Raw genomic sequence first — 19548 nt, 5'->3', positions numbered from 1 at the left:
AAGGACTGTAAGTTGAAGAACCATGAGACCAAAGTTAGACCCAAATGTAGCGCTGTCACTTTAAGACAGGACACCATGAAATACCTTAGAGCGAGGTTAAAAATGTACCCAACTGAATTGAAAATGAATTAATATCTTTTACCTTTTGAGTGAAATGCCCTTTAAATGCATTCCAGGAGATGGATAGAAACCTTTTATAAAAAACCCTTAATAGTACTTTGAAGTCAGACGCAAGAAACGAGGAGCGTTGATAATTATGGTTTTAACAATTTACTTTAAGATAGATCGATTTACAATAAATGTGTTGGAATTCGGATAATACCAGTTAGACAGTTCACTGTTTAACTGGCTCCGTCCAGGAACAAGGTCAAGTTATCTCGAATGGTATTTGATAACACGGCAGCTGCGTGCAAACTGAATTAAAAGGGTTAGGCCTATAACTAAAAAATACATCGCATGGATGCACCTGGGACGTATCTTCAGTGATATTTCCTGAGGTCAACGGGGTTTCGGGTCTTCCAACATCATACCCCTCACTCAGGCGACCCAGCCGGGGTTGATCAAATCCCGACTTACGTCCCAGTAGCTACCCTTGATCAGTCCATCAGGGAATGAGCAAGGCCACACAATCCGTTGCTCCGGAACTACTCTGCCGGTACTGGGAGAACCAAAATCTGGCGTGTGGAAGGACTAGGCTCTGTGGGTTGACTCCTGTCCGGGCCCCTCCTACGTCTCACCAGGTCCACTCCGGCTCTCACCAGGCCCAGGGAGGCCCAGCCCTACAGTATTGCAAGTTACTGGAGTAGGGAGGGAGACAGTGGGTGAATCTGGCGACAGAAATATATCATATAAATGATAAAATAGGGCCGTGAAATGGACAACAGGATGGGACAACGTGACATGACATAAAACAGGGCCTAGGCCAAAGTTAAAGATGATTAGGGATGTGCATGGTGACAAATATGAGTGATATGGAGAAAACCTTGACATTAATTGTGGGCAAATTCAAATCTATCCATCAGCATCTATATATAGTGGGTGAAACAAGACGACTCACTGAACGTATGACCTAGAGTTATTCATAATGTCCTGCTCCACCATTTCCCTCCTCTGACACCAACACCACCACAAAGCTGCGGAGCAGAGTACTCCTATCACTGATGCTACTATGACAGAAGGTAAGGCCTGGTGGTGGCATGAGACAACATGTGAACACAGTCTTTCTAGTCAGCCGACGCAGGGAAGCTGGAAGTACCTTCGCTAAAAACGCTGGGACAACGCTCCACACGTCCCAAACTCTTCTCCCTTCTGGCTCCAAAACTATGGAATCCCAATCTTCCACTGCAGTCTGAAAACCCACCTCTTCAGACTCCATCTTAGCCCTTAGCACTTGCCGTAGTACTTGCCCTAGCCTTGACCTCCTCCAGGTGTACTGTATGCATAGGCTCAAATACAAATAACTCAACCCACAGTAAGCACTAGTGTGCCTGCGTGTGTGTGTGTGTGTGTGTGTGTGTGTGTGTGTGTGTGTGTGTGTGTGTGTGTGTGTGTGTGTGTGTGTGTGTGTGCGTGCGTGCGTGCGTGGGGGGGGGTGTGTAAATTCATGCGTGCAAGTGAAAGTGCAATTGCAAGTGAAAGTGCATGAGAGAGAGACGGAGAGAACAGTCATAGAACGATAGTAAGCACTGTCCCATTATAACTGCCATGTGAGCCCTGTGCTCTGCTGCCCAGGTCAAATGAGTAGGACTGGGAGTAGCTGTGGTACTGCTTGCACTCATTCTCATATTATTCATCAGACTACGAAACAGAGGAACCAGGACATCCAATGGTATGACAGACTCACATTAAGATATGGATGTGAGAGTGAGAGCAGTATGTGTAAGAGGAGTTCAGCTAATCGCTAGAAGGCCAGTAGTATATGCAAAACATTCAACAGAGGTAATAAAGCATAATAAAGTGGAAATGGTCATGGAAACATGACATTTGTTAATTTCATCCAGCTTCTACAGTACATCAGTGGTTCTTAATCTTGATACTTACTGAAATGTTAATGTAGGTATGGTAAAGTCCTGACCCACATGACATCACAGGGACCCTAAAATGTTTTTACTGAATAAATAAATTGTCAGGAAATTACTATAGTCTGGGTCCCAGACTATAGTAATTTCCATGAGGGTATGCGCATGCATAAAGTGAATGGCAAATCGAGTGGCACATTGAGTGGCAAGGTGAGTGGCAAAGTGATTTTAACGTCGTTTAATGCAATCAAATAGGACTTTTCTTTTTGGATGTATGCCTGTCAAGGCCAGAAAGTAGCATTTTTGCCACGTTCTCCCGGGTATGATGATGATGTCATGCGCATAGCCTCTATAGGTTTCCCAGATCGACTCTGGGAAACCACACTAATAATATAATTTAGAATAGATTAGAAGTTGAAAAGTAGTATATTGTGGTCACTTGGGCTTTTTGATGCGTATGCCGTGGTATTGATTTTGAGTGTGACGTAATGAAGATATGTATCAATGCCGGGATATAACTGGCTTTCGTAATAAAGGTAAGTTTCAGATTACATACATGTATACATAGAGACAACACACACACACACACACACACACACACACACACAAACACACACACACACACACACACACACACACACACACACACACACACACACACACACACACACACACACACACACACACACACACACACACACACACACACTAAAAGTTGCTGTCAAGAAGGATTGTGCATGCGTCAGTTTTACATTTTTCACTCAATAGGGAAACTCAATAGTGCAAACATGACAGCTTAATTCAGTGTTAAACATTCAGTTGCCAAACAGACAAGCTGACAAAACCCAGTGTTCAAAAACAGTGGTTTGAAATTGTAAAAAAAAAGAAAGAAAAGAAAACAGTAACATACAAAATAATCAACAATAATCAACAATATTGAATCTATAATTAACTAATAAGTAGACGATAGGGAAACTCCTGTCGCAAGTTGACGATGTCATTTGCCCATGTGTGGTCCAGGTTAGTGGGATCCCTAATCACACCACATGCAAATGACATCATCAACTTGTGACAGGGGACGTCAATGAAAAACTCCAGGTCCAGGGATCTGTGCCTCAGGATCAGGGGTGCCAAAGTTGAGGTGTCACATGGATCACTGGTACGGACTTGGACGAGGCACCCAGGTATTTGGATCGTAATCCTAGATGTTCTGATTCAATTAGAAAGAAGAGTTTTTCATGTTATAAAAGTGGTTTAATTACCCATAATAACCTATTTATATCACATGTTTGTGAGGAGTTTAACACTGTAGTGCTGTTAATTAATGGATACTATTTAACTTTTTGGCCCCATCTTGCACCACCCCTTACCCCTTATCCCTAAACGTATTCGCCATTTCTTTACAATTTTAAAACATTTTAAAATAGTTCAACTTGCAAATCTACATAGACACATTAGTTCAGCTATTTGAACAATTTAAAAATGTTTTAAAATAGTAAAAAATGGCAAATAAGTTTAGCGATGAGGGATGGTGCAAGATATAGCTGATGTCTAATTACCATGGTTGTGCTATTGTTTGCTGTCCAAGACTAGTTTACCTTCTATAATCCTACCAGACCACCATACCTCCTAGACCAGCAATTCCTAACCTATGGGCCACGATTGCAAATAGTCTCTCAAATCATTAATCAAAACTCTAAGATTTATGATAATATAGCATTTATATAAAATAAGTAATGTTAAAAAAAAAATCTTTAAAACCTTGTGTGTGTTTTTTCCTTATTACTGTGGGAGAGTGCAATCATCCAATCCACTGTGACTAAGACACTCAAAGCAAGGGTCAATACCAACCATGTGCCATTTTGGCAAATGTTTTGGAGGCGCTACCCACACGCCAGATCAGTGGCCTTGTGGTTAGAGTGTCCGCCCTGAAACTGGGAGGTCGGGGTTCGATCCCCGGCCGGGTCATACCAAAGACTCTAAAAATGGGACCCAATGCCTCCCTGCTTGACACTCAGCATCAAGGGTTGGATTGGGGGTAAGTCGCTGCGACATACTAGCGTCATGTCCAGGGGGTGTACTTGTACATCAAGCTGCCTCACGCTACAGAAACAGGAGATAGGCTCCTGCCCTATGGGCCTCATGGCTCGGCAAGGCTACTTACTTACCCACACGTTTAGCTGTGTTGCTCATTCCACGAATGCCTGGTTCTTACAAGCTACCTCATTGTAAAGGTGACTAATCAATGATACAAATGATATTAAATACAATACCAATTGGTATTATTAAAGGGGAGAAATAACCGACCAGAGTTAAGTTTCCAAACGTTTTGTGAGGAGTTCTCTGTCTGTCTGATCCGGACGGCTTAGGTTTCTGCCCGAGCTGGTCTCTTTGTATGCTCTCACATCTCTACTTTACGTTTAGAGTAGGAGTACCGTTTAGGGGTACGGTATTCACTTCATAAACAACCTCCTTACATTCCAATGTGTTGCAGTTAGGCCATAAAGTAAATAAACAAACTGTATTCAGGAAGTGTGTGTGTGTGTGTGTGATATTATATTAATGATGTTCTGCTATATCATTCCCCCAACTTGCATGTTAACATGTGATCAAGAGATCATTACAGGCTACAGACGACATGGGTCGCAGGGCCAAACCACATGACCGTCTCATCTGCTTTGTCATTTTACCTCTTGCAGTGCCAGATTGGCAGCAGAGTTCTGCCCAAGGAGGGCCATCTGTTCTTGGGCTTGGTTTTGGACCCTCTCCTGAGCTCTGGAGCAGTGACTGCCGTTGCGTTCTCCGAGGCCTGTTGGGGTGCACAGGCACGACAGTGAACAAACACTAGAATGAAGTAAACATGATGCCATTCTGTCCTTTTGTTATGAGTCATATAGCTCTATTCTTTGCTATAGTGAGTCTACCATGATCCATCTCTCTAGCACTTTAGAGAAATTACATGTTTAGGTCAGGATACAAATTTTATCCAATCAGATAACTCTAGGGAAAATAAACATTACATTGAAGCTGATAAGTCTCTCCCCTTTCAGGATGAAATTGGCAACTCACTTCAAAGGTTTCTGCCAATGTGGCCCCCTGAACAATTTAGAATAGCCCTGCTCTACTTGATCATACTACAGCGTCACACAAGCGAAGCATGAAAACCGTTTGAACTTGTATGTCAGCTACTTTTCTGAGTCTATAACAGGACATGAGGTTTCCAGTTCCACCCGGCAGATATATAGAAACATACATTTAGTCATTTCCAGAATCAGAAAGCATATGCAGGATTTAGGAGTTTATTTTTTTTTAGGTATAAAAACTATAAATGGTTACGATGAGCACATCAGTCAGAGGTCCTACCAGTGAGGGAGCGGTGTAGGAGCGAGCAGTAGCCTGTACTCTCCTCCAGGGCCTCTTCAGACTCCTGGGCAGTGTGGCGGATATCGGCGGCCAGGGAGGGGACGGTGGAGGACAGGAGGTCTGCCTGGACCGCTACACGCTTCTCCGCTTCACTGCAACATCTGGACAGAGAGGGTCGATTGCGTTTGGGCTTGGATTGATAATAAGCATGGATCCAGTCACAGTGGTTGCCAAACGTTTATAGCTCAAGACAAGACTCAAGAAGTCTTCCCGGGACCAAAGAGTGAAAATGGCATCAACAGGCTCACAAACGAAGTATTGTGAGCTTTTAGATCTGCCTTGAGGTTTTTTTAATTAATTTATGGAAATATTCAAATTGCTGTAATAGATGAAAAGTTGTGATTATTTTTTACATCTTTTGAAAAAGAAAATAGACTGGAAAAGGTTTCTCATTTCAATATATTTCCAGGAATTTCATGACCGTGGCAACCCTGTGTAGTGCGATTGTATGGTTGGAGTGAAGGTGGTGGTCTACTCACGTTGAAATAAGTGCCTTCATGTTTTGCACAGGCGCCTGCAAGGCTCAAAAAGGCATTCATAGAAAATGAGTTAAGGCTTAAAAATGTGTGTGGCATACCAGCTGTTGGGTTTCTGACTTTCTGACTTTGTTGGATCCGTTGAGACAGACTGTCATGTTCGGCCTCCAATGAACAGAGAGCATCCAGGGAGGATGTCCTCAGCTCAGCCAGTGCCTGAACATGACTGGTCAGAAACACATTGACCTCCTTCATTGCCTCCACCTGATTGGATGACAGGGAGTGAAGCCAGACATCAAGTGAGTGCAGTACGAATGCACGTGTATGCTCGGAGGTATATATAATACTGATGTTGATGGTGACGTAATTAAGATATGTTTCAGTGTCAGGTGAATTAAAGGTAATGTCTGTATGTATACATGTATGTAATCTGAAACCTATTACGTCACCATCGACAGCCAGTTATAACCCGACATTGAAACATATCTTAACTAGAAAAAGTGCCCTTCTGGGCACAGGTCTCCACCAGGAGGATAGGAGTGTGTGTGTGATGTTTGGCAAAATGTTTAGGAGCAATATAAACGTGTGTGTGTGTGTGTGTGTGACACGGCTTGGCCTGTTGTAGCGCCACCATGAGGCTGATTTGAAAACTGTCAAGTGGCATTTCTTCCAAAGCTTAGTGGGAATATGCATGCACAGTTTCACCACAATCGGACGCTGCGTTGAGTAGTTGTGGCGATTTGTACAAAACGGGTACAAAGCGGGCTACTCCTGAAAAGTTTAGAAGCCAATCGTAGCCAATGAGGGTGGATGATGAGAAATCAAACAAACCCGTCTTGATTACATGACTATGAAGAAGATGTGTACCGACTTGCGTGAAATTTGGATAAATTCTGAAGGAGTAATATTAGAAAATGTGTTTTACATATGTCGGCCTCCTGGTGGCGCTATAAAGAGCAGATGTGAAAAAATCCAGGCAAAGGTTTTTCCTTGGCCTGTAGGGAGTTGGCATACAAAGTTATCCACAGATCCGTGCAGTTAGAGGTCAAAACACTTTTCGGCCAGTTATAGCGCCACCATGAGGCTGAGTTGAAAATGTTCATGTGGCATTTCTTCCTCGGCCTAGTGGGAATGTGCGTGCACAATTTCACGGAAATCACACGATGTGTTCATGATTTGCAGCATTTTGTTTGAAACTGAGCACTCCTGCGAACTTTGGAAGGCAATCTTAGCCAATCAGGATGGAGTCTGAGAAATCTGAAAGACCCGTTTCGTTGAATGGCTCTAGAGAGACTGTGTACCAATTTGCGTGATGTTTGGACAAAATCTGTAGGTGTACTGTCCAAAAACTTGTTTTGCACAAAGCGGCCTCCTGGTGGCGCTATAACAGGCCGTTCTGGAAATTTTGGGGTAGAGGTTCATCGTTGGCATCCAGGGAGTGTGTGTGCAATATTTGGCATCGACCGGGTTAACGGTGCCGGAGATTAGCTGGTCACAGACGGAAGGACGGACGGACACACACACACACACACACACGGACGGACGGACGGAGTGCAAAACATACTCTCTCCCCATGCCTTCGGCCTGGTGGAGACAATTATGTCACCATCAACATCAGTATATACCTACCAAGCATACGCACATAAAAAAGCCAGCCGACCACAGTATAGTACTTTCAACTTACATACATGTATAGTACATACATACGTTAACTGTTACCCAACCAATATTGAAACATATCTTAACTAGAAAAAGTGCCCTTCTGGGCACAGGTCTCCACCAGGAGGATAGGAGTGTGTGTGTGATGTTTGGCAAAATGTTTAGGAGCAATATAAACGTGTGTGTGTGTGACACGGCTTGGCCTGTTGTAGCGCCACCATGAGGCTGATTTGAAAACTGTCAAGTGGCATTTCTTCCAAAGCTTAGTGGGAATATGCATGCACAGTTTCACCACAATCGGACGCTGCGTTGAGTAGTTGTGGCGATTTGTACAAAACGGGTACAAAGCGGGCTACTCCTGAAAAGTTTAGAAGCCAATCGTAGCCAACTAGAATTTCGCGGGCCTTCGGCCCGCTCATCCCAGAGTTGCGTTGCCCCGCGTTGCGATACAGAAGTCCCCAGATACAGAAGTCCACAGTGACACGCGTTGTATGTAGCTGTTTTGTGCTGCTGCGCTTGCGCGCGCGCGCGTGTAGTGTTGTTGTTCTTATCCATATATGCGCCTCGGTTCGTCCTGATTGTACGACGTCAGGTGTCGACAGGTGTTTGCATTATTGTAACTGTGTATGTAATCGCGGTGCTCTCCGGCCAAGTTAGAATCAGTGTCGAACCTGTGTTGTTGTTGTTCTTCTTCTACGTTTGGTTTCCGGCAGGCTGTACACTGTGTGTGTGTGCACGCGTGTGTGTGTGTGTGTACTGTGTAACTTCCGGTAGTGTTTCCGGAAGTGTGAAAGGTATCACGAAAAACACGTGGGTCACGTCAGTGGCGGCTGGTGACTTTTGTCCTAGAGAGGGCGCGATGAAAATATCAAGAAAACATGCACTATAGGTATCATCACATTCAATGGAAGGCTTTTAAAAATACAAAATAAACATGGCATTGCCAAACATGGCTAATTTCACTGCATTTTCCATGTAGATTGAGGCTACATTTTTTTTTTGTCATTGTCTTGTTGTTCCATTATGAAAATTAATTATTATCTTTACCTGGCTCCATGTGGCTCATCATTCATGTTTTTCTAGCGTCTGTGTTGACTGTGTGTTAAACTATATGTCAAACTGTGTTGTGATGTTTATGCTGCCCCCAAGTGGTTTGTGGTGTGAATAACATTGATCGCACACATTTTTCGACCCAGTGGCTTTCTATCGTTTGTATTGAAGTCTGAATCATAGCCACGTTGACAACGTTTGTAATAAACCAACCCGTTTGTAAATCCGTCAAGATTTGAGCGAGTTATGACTGTTTCTGTTTGAGCTGCCATTGAACATACTGTACTGTAGGCCCGAAGTAAGATGGCTGCCGGGTGAACGACGTCAGAAACTCCGCCTTGAGCCATCTAGTGTTTGTATATATCTATGCTCCAGATGAACGCGCAGCAACATGTGACACTCAGTAACCAATCAGAAACGTCACACAACGTAAACAACATGTGACATTTCATGGCAGCAGAATACAACGTGGCAGCATAATACAACTTGTAATCACTGCCTTTGGTTAGTGGTTCCTTATATTATATAATATTGACGTTTCTGGATTGCTAATTTTAAATAAATTACAGGCTGCAGATGTCATTTCTCCGTCATTCTTATTCACGTTTTATTCAGGGGTTGTGCATGGTGGTGCGGCGCACCAGCGCCCCCTATGGACCGGCCGCCACTGGGTCACGTGGTGGGGTTGTGAGCCATTGGGAAGGGGTGATGTAGTGTTGCCAGGTCCACGTATTGTAAGCGAGTGGTAGTGTGTGTAAGTATAGGCTGTAGGCTGTAGGAAGTCAGGGTTTGCGGTGTTGTTTACATAGTGGCATCAATGTTGGCGGTGCAGCCAATGAAAAGAGGGGAATCACGGGATGCAGTGTTGCCAGGTCCGCGAATTGTAAGCGAGTTGTAAGTAGCGTGTTGAATGGCATTTTTTCTGGGCTTGTTTTAATAGACCTGGCAACATGTGAGTGTGTGCGTGCGGGGGTGTGGGTGCTTGGGGAGATATTGTTTGTTGTGAAGAGATACAATGCCGGCGTGGGTGTGGAAGGGAGGCAACGTTGGTGTCAGTGCAATGAGTGATGTTCCGCGGTTGGTGTTGAGGGGCGGCGTTCGGCGCGATATGAGGAGATAGCGGCCGAACGACGCGGAGGGTAAGTGTGTGACGTGACTGCCGTGTGAGTGTAGTGTGTTGCAGTGTGTCAGTGACGTGTCAGTGATGTATGCAGTGTGTGACTTTGGGTCCCTTTTCCTGGGTTGGGTACAACTTCTCACTTGTATATATAGATGAGGGTGGATGATGAGAAATCAAACAAACCCGTCTTGATTACATGACTATGAAGAAGATGTGTACCGACTTGCGTGAAATTTGGATAAATTCTGAAGGAGTAATATTAGAAAATGTGTTTTACATATGTCGGCCTCCTGGTGGCGCTATAAAGAGCAGATGTGAAAAATGCCAGGCAAAGGTTTTTCCTTGGCCTCTAGGGAGTTGGCATACAAAGTTATCCACAGATCCGTGCAGTTAGAGGTCAAAACACTTTTCGGCCAGTTATAGCGCCACCATGAGGCTGAGTTGAAAATGTTCATGTGGCATTTCTTCCTCGGCCTAGTGGGAATGTGCGTGCACAATTTCACGGAAATCACACGATGTGTTCATGATTTGCAGCATTTTGTTTGAAACTGAGCACTCCTGCGAACTTTGGAAGCCAATCTTAGCCAATCAGGATGGAGTCTGAGAAATCTGAAAGACCCGTTTCGTTGAATGGCTCTAGAGAGACTGTGTACCAATTTGCGTGATGTTTGGACAAAATCTGTAGGTGTACTGTCCAAAAACTTGTTTTGCACAAAGCGGCCTCCTGGTGGCGCTATAACAGGCCGTTCTGGACATTTTGGGGTAGAGGTTCATCGTTGGCATCCAGGGAGTGTGTGTGCAATATTTGGCATCGACCGGGTTAACGGTGCCGGAGATTAGCTGGTCACAGACGGAAGGACGGACGGACGGACACACACACACACACACACACACGGACGGACGGACGGAGTGCAAAACATACTCTCTCCCCATGCCTTCGGCCTGGTGGAGACAATTACATCACCATTGACAGCCAGTTATAACCCGACTTTTCTAGTTGTTATAATGATCATTAGACTATAACCCAGCAATACGCAATAATTTGGGAAAGCCATGCATTGGCCCTCAAAAATGAGTGCAACCAAGTTCATTTAAGAAAAAGTCACACTCGTGACTTGTGTGAAGTGAGGCATGCCTTTGTTTGCTATTGTATGTTGGGGGAGGGGGGGGGGGGGGCATGAATAAGACAAGCCAACCCACCGTCCATAGACTTCGCTGCCACATGATGTCACGTCACACATGAAAGCTAGCAGTTAGAGGGGCTAGCGCCCCTCAAAATGTATTGAACTGAGGAATATATTAGAGTTTTTCTTGTATTCATTCACCTATAACATGATGGCCAGGAAATTAAAATAATTAAAATTAAAATAATTACTAAACTGTAGTGGCACTGCAGCTTACGATGCTTAAGAAGACACCACCCAGGCTAAATAAAAAATAAAAAATCACACCTGTGTGAAGTGAGGGGTGCTCTTATCATCGTATATCATCATACATCATCTCATACCAGCCAATCACAATTTGCGTCCTCACCTTCGTCATCAATGTTTGTGTCACACAATGTTTGTGTTTACACTATAAATTGTCCATTCATTGTCAATGGCATTTTAACGTTTGTGCACAGACACACCAAAAGCTGGACATAGGAGGGGCTAGCGGGCCTCAATAATGACAGTGGACACACGTGCACATATGCACAGTTTGTGCAGTATGATGTCAGACGAGAGCTCATTCAGGCTTTATAAGACGAGAAGAGACGCAGTCAGTTAATTATTTATTTAGGCTGAACAGACCATTCTGACACCATGACTGCCGTAAAAGCTCTGAACCCAAACGCCGAGGTGGCCAGGGCACGAGACGCGCTGTCCGTGAATATCAGCGCTGCCCGTGGACTTCAGGATGTGTTGAGAAGTAACCTGGGACCCAAAGGGACCTTGAAGATGCTCGTGTCAGGTTCCGGGGACATAAAGTTGACCAAAGACGGCAACGTCCTGTTGCAAGAGATGCAGATCAAGCATCCCACTGCGTCGCTCATCGCCAAAGTGGCCACAGCGCAGGATGACGTGGCGGGAGACGGGACCACCTCTACCGTTCTCCTCATCGGCGAACTCCTGAAGCAGGCCGACGTGTTCGTGTCGGAGGGCCTCCATCCCAGGATCATCGCCGAGGGCTTTGAGGCCGCGAAGGAGAAGGCCCTTGTGCTCCTGGAGGAGCTGAAGGTGACCAAGGAAATGGACAGGGAGACCCTCATCACCGTAGCGCGCACCTCCCTTAGAACCAAGGTCCACGCGGAGCTGGCAGATCTCCTCACAGAAGCTGTTGTAGACGCTGTGCTGGCCATCACCAAACCCAACGAGCCCATCGACCTGTTCATGGTGGAGATCGCGGACATGAGGCACAAGACGGACAACGACACACAGCTGGTCAGAGGTCTGGTCTTGGACCACGGCGCCAGGCACCCGAACATGAAGAAGAGGGTGGAGGATGCCTACATACTGACCTGCAATGTCTCCCTGGAGTACGAGAAGACGGAGGTCAACTCCGGCTTCTTCTACAACAGCGCAGTCGAGAGGGAGAAGCTGGTGGCCGCCGAGAAGAGGTTCATCCAAGACCGCGTGCAGAAGATCGTCGCCCTGAAGAACGCTGTCTGTCCCGATGGGGACAAGGGCTTTGTCGTCATCAACCAGAAGGGTATCGACCCAAACTCCCTGGACACCCTCGCTAAGGAAGGCATCGTGGCTCTGCGCAGGGCCAAGAGGAGGAACATGGAGCGTCTCACCTTGGCTTGTGGTGGCCATCCTATGAACTGTTTGGATGACCTGTCCCCAGACTGCCTGGGACACGCTGGGCTGGTGTACGAACAAACACTGGGAGAGGAGAAGTACACGTTCCTCGAGAATTGCAGGAACCCTCGCTCCGTGACACTGCTGGTAAAGGGACCCGACACGCACACCCTCACGCAGATCAAAGACGCCGTCAGGGACGGCCTGCGGGCGGTCAAGAACGCCATCGAAGACGGTAGCGTAGTGTCGGGAGCGGGTGCGTTCGAGGTGGCAGTAGCGGATGCCCTGGTCGCTTACAAGCCCAAGGTGAAGGGCAGGGCCCAGCTCGGCGTCCAGGCCTTCGCCGAAGCTCTCCTGATCATTCCCAAGGTGCTGGCCCAGAACGCAGGCTACGACCCGATGGAGACGCTGGTCAAGCTGCAGATTGAGCACAAGGAGTCGGGGCAGCTGGTGGGGGTGGACCTGGACACGGGCGAGCCAATGGTTTCAGGGGAGGCAGGCGTGTGGGACAACTATAACGTCAAGAGACAGCTCCTCCATTCATGCACCGTAATCGCTACCAATATCCTGCTAGTGGATGAGATCATGAGAGCCGGACTGTCGTCTCTCAGAGGTTAATGGTTGTTCTCGAAGCTTAACGGCCGTGAAAAAAAAAAAAAAAATAGTATTTTAAAAGGCATCTTGGAATTCATTGCTGAAGGACTTGCCGAGGTGGCAGAAGTAGGACCCAGCGGCCCTATATCAATTAACTTAATGATTAAGGGGTCGGCAAGCCACACAAACAAATAAAACAGATACTCGCCAAAACCGAGACCACCGAACGGCCTGCTCGTTCCATTCAAGTGTACTCTCTGGACTCTGGCCAAGAAAGTGTAGAGGCCACTCACAAGGGCGAGCGACAACTATAGAGGTCACATGGTTTTCACGCATCCGCTGTGTAGCGGCCTGCCCCCCTTACCCGTGCCTCCCCTTCTCCCCCAGCAGCGTATCCGGCACGTTGCCGCACACAAATCTGTGGGTGGCCCCTAGGCCTCAAACCAGGGAGCCACTCCGTTCCCTCTGACCTTTTTTTGTTTGTTTGTATATTTTATTCTGACAAAAAAAACCTCAAGCACAGAACACATATCTAACAATATAACAAGAAAATAAAACAGTTTTTAAAAGGGACACGTGGGGGGAACCATAGTGACCAGTAAGAACGAGAAGTGGAGTCTATGGTTGAAATGAATCCAGCAGCAGCAGCAGAACATCTCTATATCTACAATGATTTTCAGGCCAAGGACCCCTTGATATAAGGGAACCCCACTATATATTGTATAAAATTGTGTTGCAGATTAAACTTTTTCATAGATTTCATAGATAACTTCATAGGCCGTGGTAACTTCATGGTAACCGCAAGGTTGCCAGTTCGAACCCAGGCTCCCCCAGAGTTAGTATTGAAGTGTCCTTGGACTCCTTGAGCAAGATACTGAACCCCTAATTGCTCCTGATGTGCTGGTTGTTGCCTTGGTTTCCGCCGCCATCGGTGTATGAATGTGTGTGTGAATGTAATGCACAATCTATGTAAAAGCGCCTTGGATAAAGGGGACATTGCTTGATTGTTTTTATCTAACCGTTTTTTGGTGAGAGCGATTGTGAGGGCCCTTGTGCCGACCCAGCAACCAAATATTGCCAGCCAGGGTACAGTCTGGCTGGATGTTACCTTCAGTTGTTTGGAGAACCAATTGTATAAATGACCACACTGAATATTAACAAAAAACTAAAGGATAATATAATGGCAGTGGTCAAAGTCATAATCAAACCTGTGTATATAGTTAGTTACTTCAGTGGTTCTCAGGCCCATCACTCCCCCGTCCCGTCCCATCCTGGGCATTTCAAAATGTTTTACCTCTTATGATATTATGCCAATTCTTGACCAGTTTTTGTTAATTACTTTTGATTCGGTTATGCTTTATTTTTAGGTATTATTACAAAGGTCTTAAAAGTCCTGAAATTCTTAATTTGTCTTTTACTCTTTTTTACACGCCATTAAAATATTCTTATTGAATGTCAAGACTCAAGACTCTTCAGAATATGTATGACCAACTAGTACTAGTGGTTCTCAAATGTTTTATTTTTTTGCAAGGACCCCCTTAACTCTGAGAGTGTACTTTTGTACACTCTCAGAGTTACAGACCTGTTATGGTCATTCAGGGCTAGCTGTTTATGTCTTTCTTTCTGGTAATATTATTGTCATTTGGCAGAAATGGAATCACAGATTCATTTCCAAAGTGATCAAATTATTTTGTGCAAATTAAATGGTCAGCTAGATAATGATAAAAAGGTAAGGTATGTGAATACCAATGATAAGTAGGCTTACCATTTCAGGATATTATTTACTAATTAATTCATTGTTTCTGTACTTTGGTGTTTTGGTGTTTCTCTAGTGTTAACTCTAAACAACTATCCTCTCTCTCTCTCTCTCTCTCTCAATTCAATGCAATTTAAATGAAGGTGAAGTAAAACTAAAATGCACTAAATCTCGGAGTTGGTAAACTGGCGGGTTCTCCGACTACCAAGCCGGTATGGTGATGGCCTCTGGTGCGTATGCGAGCGTGTGTGTGTGTGTGTGTGTGTGTGTGTGTGTTTGTGCGTGCGTGCGTACATGCGTGTGCTTGTGTGTGCTTGTGTGTGTGTGTGTGTGTGTGATTTAGAGTTCTGTCCTCCTCTCCATCATCTCTTCCTCTTTGTGGAAGACCTCTCCATCAGGCTGTGTCTTCCATGTCAGCTTGACTGACCTCATCTCCACTCACCCCTTTGTCCTTCAGCTGCTGTTTCACCTGAGAGACACACACTATACCTTGTGATTGTCCTCATCAGATATGAACTCAAAAGTGAGTTTCCGGAAGTAAAAAAAACAAATAAACAATTCCTTTTATTCATATGGCATTTTATTTGATTTTATTATCAGCTATGATTTTGTAGCAGTCCAGTGTAGAGTCCGATGATATACTACGGTCATGTAATAATCAAATGCAGTGGTGGAAAAGGTACTCAATTGTCACTAAAATAACTACCAGTCAGGTAGGCAGCGGCTGTGTGAGCCAGTATTGGTAGATCAGATTATAGCACTGCGTGAATTGTTACTGTGTACTTCCCCGTTTTGAAGATTTTACTTTCGTTATTGGCTCAGCAAAGGTTTTGTTTTGCCAACGTTGAGCAAAGTATTACTATAGTAAAAGTAGTACATACAGTAGTGTAAAACACAAGCTGTGGTGGACAGTAATGAATTATATCCTACTTAGTAGGAGCTACTACACATTTTTTGAGTGTCTATAGCCTACTTTACTTAAAGTATTTGTGTTGGGATACTTGACTTTGACTCTACTATATTTCAAAGACAAATATTGTAGTTTAGAATGCACTACATTTGCACTACATTCATAGACGTGTATTTCAAATATAGGGAACATGCAGGACAAGAGTTATTTAAAAGTTCTATACCTTTGAATCAGTCAAGATCAATGTGTTGAAGGAGGTAAGTAGTAAAGGTGGTGAACTTTAAAGAGGATCCAAGGCAGCTCTGTACAGTTGAGGTAGAAAAACCCTTTATTTCATTCTATTAAAAAAACAAGGGTTAAAAAAACAACTAAGGCGTTTGGGGCCTGGGGCCTTCATCAGGGTCAACTCCAATAGTGAACATGCAGAGCTGCTATTTTCACTATTATTGATATATTTTGATATAACCAGATATAACCAGCTTTGTCTGTATGTTTGTGTACCTGTGTACGTGTCCGTGTACCTGTGTACGTGTCCGTGCACAGGTGAGCATGGTTGCTATGGTTAGTGTGTGACGTCACTGACATAGCTGATCAGACTATATAAGACCTTGCACCACTCAGTTCACACGGGTGTGATTTTTTAAAACTATATTAGACTTTATTTTCATGCAGCTGGTGATGTATTTTTACAACGTAAATATGTTGCTGGATAAAATACACATATTTTTAGGAATAAGATAAATCTGTAAAGTAACTAATAGGAGAGTAAAATAGTAATACAACCGGAATCTCTATGAAATGTGGTGGAAGAAGTAAACTTGAACTTGGCTGACCACTTGGGTACTGTATACAGTATGTTTTATATGTCATTATGTTGCAGTGTATAGCTCCACATAAGACCATTGCTGAAGTTAAATTATAAATGTGAAATTACTGCTGGGATTATTTATTCATAGAAATATGAAAATTCAATTTGACTGAAATTCAACAAAACCTAGTTGAATTTACTATAAGGTCACACCTGTGTGAAGTGAGGGGCGCTCTTATCATCATACTGTACACCATCTCATTCTGGCCAATAACAATTTGCATCCTCACTTTTGTCATCAATGTTTGTGTTGAAACTAGCAAAACAATGTTTGTATTTAGACTCTAGTTTTTGAGGGGTGCTATAGCTGCTCCTATGTCCAGCTTTGAGGGTGTGTGTAAACACAAACATTGTCCTAACACAAAACTTAAATGCCATTGACAATGAATGGCCAGTTTTGAGTGTTTGCGTAAACACAAACATTGCGTAAACACAAACACCGAAGACGAAGGTGAGGACGCAAATTCTGATTGAGATGATGTACGATGATAAGACAGTCGAATGGGGTGGATAAGAGCACCCCTCACTTCACACAGGTGTGATTTTTTTTACAGTCAAAACTAGTCATAGGAAACAGTAGCAAAAAAATGTTTATGTTTACTTTACACAAACCCTCAAAGCTGCTCAAAAGAATGAGAATAAAATAATGTATTACAAGATGTATCCATAGACTTGGCTTTCATAAAATGACATCATAATTTACCCTAAACAAATATTAAAGTCGCTAAACTTGTCTGACACGAATTACAGCATAATTTAGCCTAAACAATCATTAAAGTGAAGAGACTTGGCTGGTACGAATTACATCATAATTTATCCTATATAATCAACAAACAAAGTCCATATAGAGCCCCCAAAGAATGGGATTATAAATAAATAAAGTAATTAGTTAATTACGTTTTTATGCTGTTGTTTATGCTTCTTTTTTGACAGGCGTATATTCAGCTATTAGTGTAGATTTTCATCTTATACAAATATTAAATTCCCATTGACAATGAAAGGTTTACATCATATGTGTCTGAGCAAATCAGTATTTTTGTCCTACACAAAGATTACATTCCCATTGACAATGAATGAATGGAGAATTTACGTCATATGTATCTGCGCAAATCAGTATTTTTGTAATACACAAGGATTAAATTCCCATTGACAATGAATGAAGAATTTACGTCATATGTGTCTGAGCAAATAGACATGTTACGCCCCCACTTCACACGGTTGTGATTTTTTTTATATTTTATTCTTATTTTTATGTTTACATAGTGGGTGTAAAGCACTTTTAGTTTAACTTTATGCATGGAAAGGTGCTATATAATTCAAGAAATAATAAAGATCATTATAATCTAGTAAATTGTCAAAAAAGCACCCACAGTAAGCTTGCACTCATATCCAGGCCATCCAGCTGCCGCTGAATCACCTCCGTACAAATACAAACTTACTATGAACACCTTTTTTGATTTGTTGGTTGTTGTGCAGCTGTGCCTGGTTGCCCTTCCGCAGCCTCGGCCATACAACCTCAGTTATACAGTCTCTGCAGCAGCTAAACCACCACTCACAACCACACAACTGTAAGCCTGCAGAAACAGATATTTATGGGTCTTTATCTGGACAGTACTGTCGGTCATGGTGTCAATTGGGAAAACAAAATGTGAAAAGGATTTAGTGTAAATCCAGGCAAGATTTTCCACATTATTGCATTGTTGAGGAAACAGCATTTGATAATTAAAAAAAGAAAGAAAATACAAAAAAGTTAGTAATGCACAAATGCATGTTGGGTAAATGGGTAGGCATTGTGTGAGTGAGGATTGGTGGAACAGATTACAGCACTTCCTGCCTGGCTCCCCACCCACCTCTTGAAGAGTTTACTTTCATTATTGGCCCAGTAACTGTTTTGCGACCGTTGAATGAAGTAATCCTTAAGACTACCCCAGTTACATTGTTGTTGTTGTTGTTATCTACGCTGCCGCATTGCTAAAGGAAGCCAAAAATAGGTTTTACTCTTATGTACCTGCATGTACACAATAAAGTACAACCTTGACCTTGAATCTTGAAGTAAAAGTAGCAATAACACAGTGTAAAAATACCAAGTTAAAGTTCTGCATTCTACATTTCAATTCAAACTACAAAAGTATTTAGCATTATGCAGAATCATAATGAAGAGTCAGTGGGCACTTTGGGGGGACAAGATTGCGGGCGCTGGGCACCAGGAAGACCGGGCATCATAATGCATAAATGTTGGCAGTTGCTGGAGTGCTATTTTTATTTTATTTATTTTGTATTACCTGCCTGTGAGTCTGTCACACGTACACTCACTATAGTCCGATGTAGTATCCTATACTGCTATAGCATGCTGCTATGTTGTCATTGGAAAGTGATTGATTGATTGATTGAACCAAATCAATGGACCACAATGGAAACAAGCTTCTGCTTTTTTGTGTATAGTCCATGTTGGCGTTTTAGAAAAAATGACGTCACTGTAATTTCTTAAACTGCCAATAAAGTATTCTATCTATCTATCTATCTATCTATCTATCTATCTATCTATCTATTGAATACTTTATTAACAGTTTGCATGGGCAGACAGACACACGGAAGTACAGTAGTCTGCGAAAAGGATGAATCCAAGTAAGCCCATTGGCTTGTTTCCATTGGGGTCCTCGACGTGTACTCAATTTATACAAAATCACACCTGTGTGAACAAAGTGAGTTGTGCAATTCCGTGTTGGGGTTCCCAGAAGTTCCAGACTCACAGGATCGCGGCCAGTGTGCCGGCCTGGTTCCGGCGAGCCGCCCTGCGTCCGAAACGGCTGAGAAATGACAGAGTTACCGCGTGGGGGTCCCCGGAACATCCAGACTCCCAGGAACACCCCCAGGGGGTCGGCCCGGTTCCG

The 19548-nt window shown here is 43.7% G+C and overlaps 2 protein-coding genes across 2 annotated transcripts; one reads left to right on the top strand and one right to left on the bottom strand.

Moving 5' to 3' along the window:
- Positions 1-4699: 4699 nt before the first annotated feature.
- LOC306921329 (uncharacterized protein) lies at positions 4700-5960 on the bottom strand (the record flags this gene model as incomplete). The annotated part of the gene is made up of 3 exons (XM_079498438.1): positions 5921-5960; positions 5382-5542; positions 4700-4827 (listed from the first exon to the last, which is right to left on the bottom strand). The coding sequence occupies exons 1-3, from the start codon at positions 5938-5940 to the stop codon at positions 4700-4702; spliced, it is 309 nt and encodes a 102-aa protein (XP_079354564.1). The 5' UTR covers positions 5941-5960.
- A 5591-nt stretch (positions 5961-11551) lies between these two features.
- On the top strand, positions 11552-13147 carry LOC306921942 (T-complex protein 1 subunit zeta-like; the record flags this gene model as incomplete). The annotated part of the gene is made up of 1 exon (XM_079499285.1): positions 11552-13147. One exon carries the CDS (start codon positions 11552-11554, stop codon positions 13145-13147), a length of 1596 nt encoding a protein of 531 aa, XP_079355411.1.
- Positions 13148-19548: the final 6401 nt, after the last annotated feature.

This window comes from Electrona antarctica (genome assembly GCF_951216825.1).
Source record: "Electrona antarctica genome assembly, chromosome: 4".
In the NCBI taxonomy this organism is placed as follows: Eukaryota; Metazoa; Chordata; class Actinopteri; order Myctophiformes; family Myctophidae; genus Electrona; species Electrona antarctica.
This window is presented reverse-complemented; position numbering and strand designations above follow the sequence as displayed.